The sequence below is a fragment of the Grammomys surdaster genome, unplaced genomic scaffold (assembly GCF_004785775.1).
Source record: "Grammomys surdaster isolate TR1022 unplaced genomic scaffold, NIH_TR_1.0 133, whole genome shotgun sequence".
NCBI lineage: Eukaryota > Metazoa > Chordata > Mammalia > Rodentia > Muridae > Grammomys > Grammomys surdaster.
The window spans coordinates 1,224,797-1,240,840 of NW_021604591.1; the positions used below are offsets into that span (position 1 = coordinate 1,224,797).

A 16,044-nucleotide genomic window follows, 5' to 3' on the forward strand; every position below is an offset into this window, starting at 1 on the left:
GGGAGGGAGGGAGGGAGGGAGGGAGGGAGGGAGGGTAAGAAGAGGAGAGGGAGATAAAAGTAGATATAGGTAATAAAGAGAGTGAATTAAGTTTTCTTCTACTGCTTCCAAACAAAGGAAAAAATTATAATCTTGACTTCAATAAAAATGTACTATTAACACACCTTCAAACATAAAGGCTATTATAGCAGGTAATACCAAAGAATATACAGATAACTTCGTGGTCTGTTGGCTAAGTAAGGAGAAAATAATGCAGAATTAAAAGGATGAGAAGTATTTAACAGATCTACAGATTTGAACTATTTGAAAATGAGAGGAACCAGGAGGAAAATACTCAGATTTATTTCCCATTTTTTAGTCTGTATGTGTGGGGCCAGGCAATACCTTGGGCATGCTAGGCAAATTATCACTAAGCTAGGCCTTCAGCCCTTAATTTCTATTACTTTAAAAGATTATTTATTTATTTATTTATTTATATGTATGTATGTATGTTATGAATGTATGCATGCATGCATGTATGTTGTTCCATGGATGCAGGTGCTCTCAGAGGCCAGAAGAGCCTCCTGATGTTCCTCTGGAGCTTTGGTTTCAGGTGGTTGTAAGTGACCCGATATTGGTGTTAGGAATTGAACTTGGGTCCTCTGGAAATTCCCACTTTTTAATTGCCAACGAAAAAAGAATAAAAGATGAGTAAGAAACTAGAAAAATGCTAACATTTCTATAAAAAAAGCAAATCTGCAGGATGAGCCTGATACAGGGGACATATGAGCTATTTTGATAAAGTTGACTTGGAGGTGAGCATAATGTTCATTTTTTTAAAAATCCTATTGGGCAGTGGTGGCACATGCATTTAATGCCTGTACTCAGGAGACAAAGGCCGACGGATCTCTGTGAGTTCCAGGACAGCCAAGGATACACAGAGAAAGCCTGTCTCAAAAAGCAAAAAAAAATAAAAAAATAAAAATAAACAAAACAAGAAAAGTAAGATACCATAAAGGACCTAACTTGGAAAAGATTACCATCCAGAAGCACAGCTGATAGCAATCCAGAGAAAACTAGACCTCTTGAGGAGAAAGGGTTAACATTTAGGTAGTAGACAGTTCATAATACAGCATTCAAGAACATAATAAGGTTTCCTATTAGTATTCTTATGTAGTGAATCATGATCCTAGAAGTATTCATTGTAAACTATGGACCAAAATAATCCACATTAATCCAATCTGACAGGATGGACTAGTGAACGGCTGTGACCTATGAGCCTCTTGGCACTGAATCTGAGCAGAGTATTTCTATCCCCACTCTCATCAGATTAAAAATTCAAACCATGTATACTTTAGAATACTGAAGAAAACAAATTAACCCCATGAAATTTTCTTACACAATCAACAACCTATAAATAAAAGGATCAGTTTAAAAATTCAAACCATACTTTAGAATACTGAAGAAAAATTAATCCCATGAAACTTTCTTACACAATCAATAACCTATAAATAAAAGGAAAATCTTCATGTTATCTTTGTTATCTTCCCATTATCAGCTTCAAAACATGAACAAGGACACATCACAAGTGAGACCAGTTTGGTGATGACAGCATCACACAACAAGGGTAGGCCTCAAGGAGGTCCAAAGATCCAAGAAAATGAAGCTTTATAAAGAATTCTTACAAGTCCCTAGAGTCACCATTTTTATTACAGACAATGAAAATGGTGGCATGAGCAGACAGGTAGGGAATGTGTACAAACTTAGGTTGCTCATTTGAGAAGAGGCAGTTAAATATCTTCAGAAAGACTGACGAGTTTGGACTCTGCATTGAAGTATCCTTTCAAGGCAAACAATGATGCTTGGCATTTTCTTAAATGCCTTAAGTCAAAAATTTCAAGAACTTTGAATGTGTCTTGTTTTCACGGATCCCAAATATTCTTGCTAGCCTAACATGAAAAGGACACCTCAAAATAAAAGCCTGAAGGGCTGAACATGGTGGTGGTAGATACCTTTACTCCCAGCACTTGGGAAGCAGAGGCAGGAGATCTCTGAATTTGAGGCCAGCCTGGTCTACACAGCAAACTCCAGGACAACCTGGACTACTTAGAAAAAAGGATAAAAAGGCAAGACTGACTAAAGATGTCCTTTCCTAAGACACCAAAGAACTCGTGAAGTGTTACAGGCTGTGAAACAATCTTTCTGTCAACACTTGGTAGAGATCACATTCCTGGGTGTGAGATGAAGACCACACTGTGAGTCAGAATTGGTATCAAAAACAAGTGAGCTCTTTACTTTCATTGTGATTTTCTTTTCAACTAAAATACTCCTTTACCAATCCAAAAAAAAAAAAATGTCGAATAACTTACAGGCTTTTCAAAATGGCTCTCCTCAGACGATGATTGTGAAGTAGCTAGCCAAAACAAGGAGCTGTCACAAAGATCATCAAGCAAATTCTCTAAATCTGCAAGCTCCAAGTACTTACCAGTTAAGCCTCGTAGGCCCCATGTTTGGGCAACAGTGAAAGGCAAAAAAACAAATACCATTTCCTGAACACTGGAAAGGACTGTATTCTACAATGATCACTTCATTGTATCTCACCTCTCTTTGCAATTCAGCAATTCTTTCACTGTGTGCACCAGCATTTTCATACAGGCTGGAGTACTTAGCATCACCACACAGAGTACGGGCACCAGATTCAGCCTTCCCCTCCAGGCCATCTATTAAAAGAAAAAAAAAAAAAAGAAAGGAAGGGGAGGGAAGGAGGGAGGGAGGGAGGGAGGGAGGGAGGGAGGGAGGGAGGGAAAGAGAAAAAGGAAGAAAGAAAGAAAGAAAGAAAGAAAGAAAGAAAGAAAGAAAGGAAGGAAGGAAGGAAGGAAGGAAGGAAGGAAGGAAGGAAGGAGAAAGGGGAAAAAAAGTCACGTTGCATAACTATAGTGCCCGACTCCTTGGCCTTCATCAGCTTCCAGCAATACCTCTTGGCTGACTATAATCAGTGATGCATCATGAATCAGTGTTAATGCAGAGTAGGACTTGCATCACATGCTGCCAAGTATGCTAAAAAGCTGTTCCATACAGCAGCAGATCAGACCTTCAATAGGGTTACTACATTTTACATCCTTACCCAAATTATAGTCTGAGGAATCTGCAACTTCTTCAAAGGTATGCTGCTTTAAATCTTGTAAAACCCAAGATTCTGAAGTTGATATTTTCATTGCAAAACTAATGTTTGAAGATCCTACCTTTTCTGTAAGATCAAGATTGTTTATACCATATTGAAATGAAGGTGACTGTGTTTCCTCAAGACCAACAGCCTGGTTGTAAGCTTTTTCACTTAAAGATGACTTAAGCTCTAAAATGACAGAAACCGGCTTACTGAGCATGTTCTGAGGAGCATTAATGGGTAATTTCAAATCTGGATATAGATATAGGGAACTAGTATCATCTTCTTTATACAACAATGGTTTTGAATCTGCTGTTTTAAACACCCCAGGAGTAGATTGGTATTTTAGATGCTTAAGCTTATCAATGAAAGAGATTTCATCCTTACAATTTAATGGGTAAAGATCTGGTTTTAGGGGTTCTTTCTCTTCACTGTCATCTGCTAACAGTTCATTGTTGTCAGTTTGGGTCTCACTTGTAAGACTCTCTTGATTGGAAGACTCAATTGAGGCAATAATTGCCTCAAAGGCTACATTTTCAGTAGCATCAACATTTTTCTCACCAAAAGTAGAAGCTGCCTTTTGGTTTCTTTCCTTTTGAAAACAGAGTTGTTCTGATGTCTCATCCAAGTTAGACTTGACTCTCCGAAGAGGACAACCAGAGATATCCAGCTTAGAGATATCAAGTCCTCTATAGAGTATATGTGCTTCTGCAACTTGTTTTTGACTATCAGGGACAGCAACAGTCCCAATATACTTTATCTCTGGATATCTGGCATGCACCTGAGAAGATGCCCAAGTATTTCTAGTCTCCTTTTGCTTAAAAAATTGAGACAACTCTTTCTGCAGATCTTCATTTCCTTCATAACCCTCCAAAGAATCATTCTTTTGACTCATCTCATCTTCTGCTGGAGTCCTTAAACAAATATTCTCAAGATGATTATCAGAGGTCAAGGGAGCCCCTTTTCCTCTTTTTAACATGCATTGCAGGAAAGAGTAGGGCATTTTGTTAGGAAGAGGAGTAATTTCACATGGGAAGGAAGCATGGTCCTTACTGGCTTCCTGTTCCCAATACTGATTATTTGAACAAGAAACACCAAAACTGTTGTTTCTTTTAGCAGCTATACTTTCATCACTAATATCAGATAAAGTTGAAGTAGAAACTTGGTCTTTATCAGCCAAGTTGCCTTCTGGCTGCTGAGTGTCCTTTTCTGTTGGCCATGGCATATATGAATAAAAGGCATCACAATGATCTGAGTCATTCGGGCTTTTCAGTTCATCAGGAGCATTAGATGGTACAGTTTCTCCATTATTCTCGTGTTCAAACAAGAAGAGAGAGCGCTGAGACCCAAAAGTTGTGCTACCTGTGAGTAGATGCTGAGATATACTAAAGCAACTGTTAACTAAGTCTGAAGATGTTTCTGAGGTGGCCTGGATTAAAGCTTCACTAACTTCTGACGGTCGAGCAAGCCATTCAGTATCTTCAGACTTCTCAGGAATCCCTCTGAAAATAGACAGTTATAAAGAAATAATTAGCTCCTGATATTTTAATTTTTAAATACTAATACAAAAATACAAACCTGGTGTCACTAAAATCAGGTTTACTTAAAGGTGCATTAAAGTTCTAATTTTTAACTCTTTAGATAAAGATTAAACAAAGAAAATTTTTGCAACCATTAAGTAAACTACCACCTGATATTGCCTCAGCATTCTCCTAAAACAGAATCAATTTCAACATTACAAAAAAAAAGGTTAAAAGTTTGCTTTAACCTTTAGTTAGTTTTAATAAGGTCTGCTATTTTAAATGCATGCCGCCTACTGTGAATTGACACTCATCTAACTGATAGTCCTCAGTTTACTGGTCAGATAGTGTGCTTATAGATCTTCTCCCAAAATACAGTATAACTTGATCACTTTGACAATCTAAAAGGGAACAAAGAACTTTGCAACCATGATTCCAAAGTAATATACAGCATAATGACAGGGCTAAAAATCTAGAGTTTTGAGTTTAAGGTAGAGTTTTCTTTTGGTTTTAACAGAAAACAAAGCTTGGACAGTTCCAAGTATGTTTCTGAAGAATTACAGAATGTCCTTCCATTTTGATTGTTCTAAAAGACATCAATTTGAAATATTACAAAAATTCTACCTGATATTTGCACAGTATAAAGAAAGCTAACTCGACTGACTCAATAACAGCTGAGCAAACTCAAAGTGCAGACAAATTAATATCCTAGAAATAAATGCCTGCTTTCTTGCAGAAAGAAGGTAGGATGGAGGGGAAGGACCGCAGCAGCATATAGACTTAGAATAGGAAACTCAAGTACTGACAGCCAAAGTATGCCTAAAGGCCACAAAACCACACACAACTCGTCAATGAACTGTAGCTACGTGGTATGTCTCTCCATGTAAAATACTGCACCAGCTTAAGAGCAAGAGTGTCCTAAGGAGACCTGAACTCGACTCTCAATCCCACTCTAGCCTAAGACCATTAACACCATTAACAACGTACTGTAAGAGTAGAAAATTTAGAAAGCAAAAAAATTAATCACCCTACCTCAAAGGTGCAAATTCTAGTTCACTTTGTTGAAACAAGGAATCAAGCTCAACCTCCTGGTCTTGTGTCAAACATGTCAGCAAAGGCAAATCAGGAGCAGCAAAGTTATCCTGTATCACTGCAAAGTTTCAAATGTAAAAAAGCTAAGCAACTGAAAAGTGCAATGTTTACCTTACTCACGTAATACTTTAAAGCATCTTCTACATCATTACAATAGAATATAATAACAGCAGGAATCATCTATGGCACAGGAAAAAAGTCTAAACATTGAACATACAGTATTTCATTTAATTCATGAAGACTTTGAAGTACCATTACTACCTTAGAGGTAAGGAAATTTATTTACAAAACTTACTATTATTAAATAATCTCTTCATATGTAAATAGGTTAAATGTCAGCATTCTAACTTCTTTGCAAATTACTATATAATTTACATTAATAATTAACAATCAAAGGCAATTAAAGGGTGTCTTTTCTTTTAATTTTTATTCTGTGTGGGTGTTAGGTGGGAGTTGAGTGTGCACTATGATCAAATGGCAATCAAAAGACAACTTGCAGTAATCATTCCTCTCCTCCACTGTGTGGGAAGAATCAAACGTAGGTCATCAGGTTTGGCAGCAGGTGCCTTTGCCTGCAAAGTCATATTGCTGGCCCCCCAATCTTAAGTAATATGAAATTTTATATATGAACATATCAAAGGGTAATCTAAGGGCTCTGGGGCCCTATGACACTGTTAAGAGATGATGTGGATTAAAATTATATTCAAAATAATATTGAAACAAGGCCTCCCTCTTAAATAAATATTTGTTTTACAAAATGGCTTGTCAAGAAAATTATGTATGGTGTTAATATATAAGTAACAGGTGGCCAGTTTTAAATAAATAAATTTCTTAAATTTTCTGTTTAAGCTCTACCATAAGATGGTAGGTATCACAAACACAAATGCTCTTTGAAGCTCTGGCTCTGAAATGTATAAAATAGGTATATTACCTAAAGAGTTTGAACCTCAAAAAGAAAAACACTATGGTTCCCTAACAGCTTAAGTAATTTTTTTTTGTTGTTGGTTTGGGGAGTTGGGTGTTTCTGTTTTTGTTTTTCAAGACAGGGTTTCTTTGTATAATCAAGGCTGTCCTGGAATTCTCCATGTAGATCAGGGTGGCCTCAAGCTTAGAGACTGCCTGTCTCTGCCTCTCCCTTTCAAGTGCTGGGACTAAAGGCATGTGCCACCATACTCAGCTTAAATAATTCTTATCTCTTTAAATATATATAAAGTAGTACAAAATCCTTATTCTCTATAGCACTTATAAAACTACCAAACAAAAATTATTCATATAAAACTTGATTTCTAAAACAGTAGCCTACTAAAATTGACTAGCGATGTGCTGCTAAAACTAAAACTGCTTTTTCAACATGAGTCTAATGATTGCTATAGCACACTTTCTTGATTTCAACTATGTCTACAGTTGAGGACTCCACCCTGGCACCAGCCTTCTTCCTGGAATGCCCTCAAAGGAGTTTTGCTCACATTGGTGATACAGGCCCTCATTTGAGACCCTAGCACTCTCACTGCTCTGGATTGGCACACATGTTTGGTTCCTCTCAAATTCTATAGATGTGCTTTATCATAGGTATATCCTCAATGACAAAGCAAAGCATCTGCTACACTTAGTAGGTATTAAATTATGACTATTTACTGAATTGGTTAAAAATATGAAATGATAGTAACTTTAAAAACATAATTTTAGTCAGTAAAGTGCTTTCTGGTCAAGCATGAAAATTCAATTCCATAATTGTCATAAAGTTAGGCAAGGTATTGCACACTTGCAATCCCAGTGCTGAAAAGGTATAAAAACAGGCAAATCCATGGGTTTTCTGGCCAGCCAATGAATCAAATCAGTGAGTTTCAGGCCAGCAAGGGACAATGTCTCAAAAAAGAAAATGGCTGGCTTCTGGCAAACAAAACCTGAGTCTGTCCTCTAGCATACATATTGAAATACTCACACACATGTGCGCAGACACACACACACACACACACACACACACACACACACACACAGAAAAACTAACATCAGAATAGTTAATATGGTTCAGCCCTGGCACTGACTTAGATAATCATTTTTAAACCTTCAAAACAAATAATCTTCATCCCTCAAAGAATCAACAAAGTCGGGTTTTTTGTTTGTTTGTTTGTTTGTTGTTTTTTTTTTTAAGAAACTAGGGCTAACAACACAAAGGGCTCTGGTGAGAACAAGAAATTATTTTCAATTAACTAGAACTAGGTATATTGGTCATTTAAAATCATCTGGTAATCTTTTTTAAAAATTAGTTATCTGATGCTGGAGAGATAGCTCAATGGTTAAAAGAACTGGCTGGTGCTCTTCCAGAGGACCTACGTTTGGTTCCCAGCACCTACATGGTGACTTACAATCACTTGTGACTCCAGTTCCAAGGGATCTGACACCCTCTTCTGGCCTCCTCCAGCACCAGTCACTCGAGTGGTATACAAACATACATGCAGGCAAAACACCCATATACATAAAATAAATAATAAAATTAAAAATTAATTATCCCTAACCAGATTCCAAAATTTACAGAAATCTTTATTATCATAAACATTGAGATATAACCAAAAAATCATAAGTAATTAGTTATAAGCAACATTTGAGCATCTCCTTAAATATTTAAAAATATCTAGCGGTGTATGAGAGTTAAACTAAGTGAAGTAGAAAATTTTATTTTTTAAAGGAGCAAGCCAGAATTGTTAATTTCCAAGCATGTTATGTCTATGTGTGTAATTGATGGGAAGGCTATACAGATAACTGGCAGTGACTCCTCATACTTGTTCTCAACTGTTGTTTCCTCACATTTGGAAAGATGTTGCCAGTGTGGGACCCTCCATCACCCATCATATCAATGATATCTGCCATTGGTGAAAGCCTAATACCATGATGATAGCATCCACGCGGGACAGAACAGCAGGAATCCAGTAGCTTTAAATGTCTACTTTATCTACTGTCAAGGAAGAAATGCAGCTATACAAGAAGTTGCACTGTACAGTCTCTCATTCAATGCTGAAATCTTTCTATTATAGAATTTTCCTTGACATTTTGCTGTAACAGATCTAATTTTCAGCTGCTGGAATATTACCTTTGTAAAAAGACCTTACATTAAGTTAAATGCAGCACCCATACTTTACATGTCCTCATTTTAACCTCTACAAGTTAGCAAGCATCTTTTGTAAAAGGTCAGAGCATAAATATTTTAGGCTTGTTGACAACATATGAACTGTCACATAAACTTTCTTTTCACAATCTTTTAAAAATTCAAATGGTGAGCGCTACAGCTCAGCAGTAAAATACTTGCCAAGCATGTGCAAAGCTCAGGTTAAATCTAGAGTATCACATTAAAAGTAAAAAACAAAAATGCATTCAGACTGGGTAGTACACACATACATCCCAGCACTTGGGAAGTTGAAGCAGGGAGACACAGAATTCCCAGCAAGATAGAGTGTGTCAAGACTCTTTAAAGAACAACTAAATTAAATAAATATGTAAAATAAACATCCTTAAAACTTGCACTCATAAAGTACAAATTTTAGACTGTGGGCTACAGTTGTAGACTTCTGCTCTTGTTTTGTTACTATGGAAATTTCCTCATAGAAAAGGAGGTAGTGTCCATCTATCTACCCTTGGATTAAAACACAATAGGCATTTAATCGGTTACATAAACTAGTGGACAAAAAAGGAGCCACTTTCTCCTTAGCAAGGCGGCCTTCAATCATTTGATCACAGCCATCTCCTCCCAGCAAGGTCAGCCACCTCTCTCCAAAGGGAAACCTACAACAGACTTTAATGTTCCACACCACATAACACTGCACTAACATGCTGACTTGCAAAACATCAGCTTGTTTTGAAAAGAATATGCTCAATTGGGTCCTAGTCTTCTTCTCTACAAAGCTCTATAAAACCACCTTTATAACCATAAAGAATACCTTGATTTGAAAATTACTTGAAGTTTATCTTTGGTAAAGAGCCAAGAAAGCCATTCTACACTAAAAGACAAGCAGGATGATCTCAAAGAAATGACCCAATTTCATCTTGTTTTGTTCTCAAAGCTGAGGATAACAATGGCTTAGAACGAGCCCAAGGATCAAATAAGGTAAATTTACACAGACATATCCTTAGTTGAAAAATTACCTCCATCAGATGCCCATAGGCAAGTCTGGGAGGTATTTTCATAATTAATAATTGATATGAATGGGCTGAGGCCACTGTGGGCTGCCTGCAGGTGATCCTAGTTATATAAAAGCAGGCTGGGGGAAAAGAGAGAAAAAAAAAAAAGCAAGCTGAGCAAGCCAGTAAGGAGCATTCCACCGTGGCTTCTGCTTGAGTTCCTATCTTGAGTCCTTGCCATGGCTTCTCTCAATGGACTGTGATCCAGGATACATAAGCCAAATAAACTCTGTCCTCCCTAAAATAGTTTTGTTCATGATCTTTATCACAACAATAAAGGTCAAATGAAGACATATAGACACTTATTTTATGTGAGGAAACAGTCTCCACTGATGAGGGAATACCAATCAAAGATAAAATGTGCTTTTTCCAAGAGCAACTATGCTATGAAAGACTAATGATAAACATCCACAAGGATGGGAGTGATCACCTTTCAGCCTTCTATGAGCAATGCTAAAATGAGGATCAATAGTATATTTAATATGGCTATCCCTACTAGCTAGTATGAAAAACTAAAACCAACCAATTCTTTTGAGTATAGCTCCACAGAGATCCTCAATTAAAATAAATTTAGTTAGGAACAAGCTAACAAGTTTCAGTGTGCACACACATACACAAAATGTTTTTAGAAATATAAGCTATTATTGCCAGGCAGAGGTGTCTCTCACCTTTAATCCCAGCACTCAAGATGAAGAGACAGGCAGAACCTCTGAGTTCAAAGCCAGCTTGATCAGAAAATTGAGTTCCAAGACAGCCAAGGCTGCAAGGCTACAGAGAAACCCAGTCTCAAGAAAAAAAGGAAAAGGAAAGAAAGGAAATACAAGCTATTACCTCTGGTTAAAGACACAGAGGCCACTTAGGGCTGAGGAGAGAGTTTGACAGGTAAGAACACTGGTTGCCCTTCAAGAGAACATGAATTTGAGTCCCAGCACCCATAATTCCAGTTCCAGGGACTCAAGACATTCTCTTCTAGCCTCCATGGGCACCAAGCACGAAAACAATGCACAGACATAACATGCAGGTAAAACACCTATGCACATGAAATAAAATAAAGTGTTAAAATCCAGAGAGAAAGGCATTACTTAGCAATGGAGAACACAAGAGATCCAGCTTTGGTTCCTTTACTGGACGCTGTGACTGAGCCAGTTCACCTCCCTCCTGAGAGGGTACGTCTGTAACTTCTGTTCCTTCCCTGCCAATCTCAGTCTGGGATGTATCCAAGGTTTGGGAAGAATCCCTTTCTTGAGGAAGACAATGCCAAGACTCTGCTCTCTGAAAGGAAAAATTTAAAGGAAAAGATGTTGGTCATTAGCTTAGTCCACACATTAATACTACTGTCTACTCATAGCACACTTAACCACATTCTCAGCAGAGTGGGAAACAGTTGTTCCCCCTATGTTCTTTCTTGCTCCATTAACCTCCTGCTTGTTCTCTTCCAGTCACTGCCGTCTCCTCGTGCCAGGTAGTCACTGACACGTAAGGCTATATTTTAAGTTCTCATTGTCAAATCAATGCATTTGGTACTAAATGACAAATCTATACTGTGGTAATTTAAAAAAAAAAAAGTATTTCCAAACCTAGCTATTCCATTCCTTGGGCAAAATAGGAACAGGTACTTCAGAAAATAATTTAGCATATTCTTATAACGTTAAATATACCATTATATAATTTAGCTGATCTATTCCTAGGTATTTACTCAACAGAAAGACATGTTTACTCAAAAAAAAAACCTGAAAGAATATTATTTAACAATGAAAATTTAAGAGCTGATACATGCAATACGAGCCAATCTTAGAAAGAAAGGAAGAAATCAGATTTTAAAAGTCCACACACTATAATTTTGAAAAGGTAAAGCTACAGAGCCACCAACTACAGGATGCTTGCTATAAGATCAGGGACTGGAGAAGGCAATGATTAAAACAGCATTCAGAATCTTTTGTTTATAATATCAAAGCTATATGTCTCAACATATAGTGGTATGTACATGACTGTATCTTTCAAAGCTCATCTGACAAATCGTATAGTTAAAACGGTTCACTTTAATACATTTCTTTATACATCAATACACTTGGCTGTTTAAAAATGGAAATAGATAGCTGGGTAGTAGTGGCACACACTTTTAATCCAAGCACTGGGGAGGCAGAGGCAGGTAGTGTCCGAAGGCAGCCTAGTTCCAGGACAACCAGGGCTATACAGAGAAACCCTGCCTCAAAAAAAGACAAAAGAAAAAAATGAAATAAGACACCTTTCCTCTTAAAATTATCGTCAAGTAATGAGTTTGTATTTTTGAATGTTTTAACTTGTATGCTAAGTATCCCAAGACATAATACACATATACAAAGTCCTTTACAATGGTCTTGAAGAATATAGACTATTGAGACCAAGAAAGCAGGGACAAGCTTCTGCTCTACATAGAATTATGAGCACCACTGGGACACTGAAACATATTACATTTCTTGTGCTACTGGTAAAAAGAAAATAATGTGTCCCAGATTTACCTGATCCTCCTCAGGGTCCCACTGGACTGCTGTTTCCAATAACATTGTACTGGAGTCGGAAAACTGGGCTCTAGAATTATCTTGATATGATGACTGCTGCCATACATGGCAAGTCAGTGGAATAACCTAAAAATCAAAGCACACGTAAGCCGGGTGATGTACAATAACAAAAGTATCCATGCTAGAATACACCTTTCACTTTACAAAATGCTTACACTCATTTATAAAATGCCATTCTCCAAGCATAACAGCATTACCATCTTCATCAGAAGCAGCTGTAACTTACCCACAAGAGACTCTCAAGACTGGACCTGATATCTTCCCTCACAGGAGGTTGTGAGCAGGCAAACATAGAATATAGTTCAGTAGCTTGCAACCCTATTTGGTTTGGATTATGTACACACACACACCCTTGTAATAATGTACCTGACAGTCTAGTTCCTTCCCCTGCATGTACTCACACTCCTCTCAAACAATGCACCTAGCAATCTCAGAACCCTCTACGCTTCACCTACACTAGGCAGAATGTATACTTTACTCTGAGCAATAGTATAAGCTTCTCTGCCCCAACAATCAAATCTGGACTGTTTCTAGTCAAGTATAATCCCAATGTATTTGGACAGATAGAAGAGAAAGGCTGATCTGACCGGAACTGGTTTGGGGTGCATGTACAGTAAGACAAACTTCATTGTTTCAGTGAATTTTTGGGGAAATTTTCTATTTATCATATTATGTACGTATAATTGTACATGCATAAGAATCAAATCAGATGCATTATGAAAAGGGACATGTGCAGCAGAAAAAAAAATATATGACCTAATCTATCTTATTAGCATTCATCTGAAAACCTCCACAAAACACCCATAAATAACTTATAATCTTGTTAAATAAAAATCTTTTAAGCCGGGCGGCGGTGGCGCACGCCTTTAATCCCAGCTCTTGGAAGGCAGAGGCAGGCGGATTTCTGAGTTCGAGAGTTCGAGGCTAGCCTGGTCTACAGAGTGAGTTCCAGGACAGCCAGGGCTACACAGAGAAACCCTGTCTGTAAAAGCAAAAACAAACAAACAAACATGAAAACCGTGATTTAAGCCGGGCGGTGGTGGCGCACGCCTTTAATCCCAGCACTTGGGAGGCAGGGGCAGGTGGATTTCTGAGTTCGAGGCCAGCCTGGTCTACAGAGTGAGTTCCAGGACAGCCAGGGCTACACAGAGAAACCCTGTCTCGAAAAACCAAAAAAAAAAATCTTTTACATAGAGCAGGTTATATTTATAAATATATATACATATATACCTACATACATATATGCATGGAACAATTAATGAAAAGAAAGAACATGAATTTCAAAGAGCCCCAGGAGAGGTATATGGAAGGGTATGGAGGGAAGAAAGAAAAGAGAGAAATTATGTGATTATATTATAGTTTCAAAAAGAAAATGAAAAAATAAGCATACCAAAACATTGTACTTTTTTGTTTTTTTGAGACAGGGTTTCTCTGTGTGGTCCTCGGTGTCCTAGGACTCACTCTGTAGACTAGCTTGGGCTGGAACTCAAGAGATCCTCCTGACTCTGCCTCCAGAATGCTGGATTAAAGGCATTCCCCACCATCTATGGTCTAGCACATTTTACTTAATCTTTTAAATTCTGATACATATTACATCCTTTAAACAAGATAACTTGAAAACTGATATGAGTCTCTCTTGAAATGTCCCCACAGGAGTCTGGGAGTATACTGTTCATAATAAACTCTACTTCTCACTGATCTGTCCTAAAATTCCTTCTGTAGTCTAAGACCTCTGCTACACCTGAAACCTGGGTGTAGTACCTGGGTGCAGCTCCTCAGGCTGCTAGAATCAGCAATGCTGAAAAACAACTCCTCTGTTGGTTAAAAAATACGAAAACTGTTTAAAAAATCCAACTTTAAAAAAAAAAAAACCAAATTCTCTGTAGCAACTTCTATCTAGAAGCAAAACATTGAATCTACTACAAATTAACAAGAGAAGTTGGAAAATTAATGACTTTTATATCCAAATCTGAGTTTATAAGAAATAAGAAAAATCAGGAGAGCTAAATAACAGGAAATTAAAAATCAGAGTAGAAACTGTATAGGTAGCTCAGTTGAAAGAGCGGTTGCCTAGTATACATAAAGCCCTGGGTTCAACTTCCAGCACCATATAAACACCAAAAGTGTGGTAATACAGTCCTATAATCCCAGTACTCAGGATGTGGTAACAAGAGAATCAAAAGTTCAAAGCCGGCCTGGAGAGACGGCTCAGCAGTTAAGAGCACTGTCTGCTTTTCCAGAGGTCCTGAGTTCAATTCCCAGCAACCACATGGCCAATAACCACATGGTGACTCACAACTATCTGTAATGGGATTCGATGCCCTCTTCTAGCATGTAAGTGTCCATACAGATTAGCGCCTCATTTACATAAAATAAAAATAATAAAAAAAGAGAGAGAAAAAAAAGTTCAAAGCCATCCTTGGCTAGTGAGTTTGAAGCTACCCTGGGCTACATGATAACCTTCTCTAAATAAATAAGGTGGTGAGATAACTCATCAGGTAAAGATATTTTCGGCCAGGCAGTGGTAGCGCACGCCTTTAATCCCAGCACTTGGGGGGGGGGCAGAGGCAGGCGGATTTCTGAGTTCAAGGCCAGCCTGGTCTACAGAGTGAGTTCCAGGACAGCCAGGGCTATATAGAGAAACCCTGTCTCCGAAAACAAAAACAAAAACAAAAAAAGGTATTTTCACTTAGCATGGCCAACACATTCTTCAATCCTGGTGCTCATGACCATATAATAGAAGGAAGCTGATTCCCATAAACTGTCCTCTGATATCCATGTGTGTGCACACGAAGGCATATATACACACACAATCACCCAAATGCAATGAATTAAATAAAAATAGGGACTGGAGAGTTGGCTTAGCTGTTGAGTGCTTGTTTGCTACTCTTCCAATAGTCCTAAATTTAAATCAGCACCCATAGGCTGAAGGATGCTAACGATCAACTGTAACTCCAGCTCCAGGAAATCCCACACATTCTTCTGGCCTCCATGGCTACCTGCACATACCTGCACACCTGTGTGAAGAAAGAAGTTTTTAAAAGCTACTTTTTTAAACATGTCAAATAAGCTAAGGTAAACTAAAGTCAGCGAAATGATGTCATAGCAACAGAGACAATGATTTTAAAAGTGACAAAGCCTAGAGGGTTAGACAGGTAGCCGTGTTAGTAAAGTACCTGCTTTATGAGCACAAGGACCTGGGTTCAATTTCTATGAGCTACATTAAAAGGTGGCAGTAACTGAGGAGAGCTGATCTCTGGGTTCCATATAGTTGCATACCTGCATGCACATATACATAAACATGTATATACATATCATAAACGCACATACACACACACACACACGCACATACACACACACACACAAAATCAGTTACATTTTTGTATACAAGTAACTATGCAAAGAAGAAATGAGAAAAGTAGGATGGATGGATAGATAGATAGGAAGGAAGGAAGGAAGGAAGGAAGGAAGGAAGGAAGGAAGGAAGGAAGGAAGGACAGACAAATCAACAGTCAGTAATCCCAGCACTTTGTAAGAGGACTTAAAGATTTCAAGGCCA

The 16,044-nt window shown here is 37.9% G+C and overlaps 1 protein-coding gene across 1 annotated transcript in view; it reads right to left on the bottom strand.

Moving 5' to 3' along the window:
- Alms1 (ALMS1 centrosome and basal body associated protein) overlaps positions 1–16,044 on the bottom strand; it is a 98,717-nt gene that overhangs the window by 78,075 nt on the left and 4,598 nt on the right. Inside the window, exons 2-6 of the mRNA XM_028762410.1 lie at positions 12,426–12,551; positions 11,010–11,199; positions 5,695–5,812; positions 4,505–4,644; positions 2,581–2,699 (exon numbers count right to left, since the gene is read on the bottom strand). Coding sequence (XP_028618243.1) covers positions 2,581–2,699; positions 4,505–4,644; positions 5,695–5,812; positions 11,010–11,199; positions 12,426–12,551 — 693 coding nt within the window. The remainder of the gene's footprint in view (positions 1–2,580; positions 2,700–4,504; positions 4,645–5,694; positions 5,813–11,009; positions 11,200–12,425; positions 12,552–16,044) is intronic.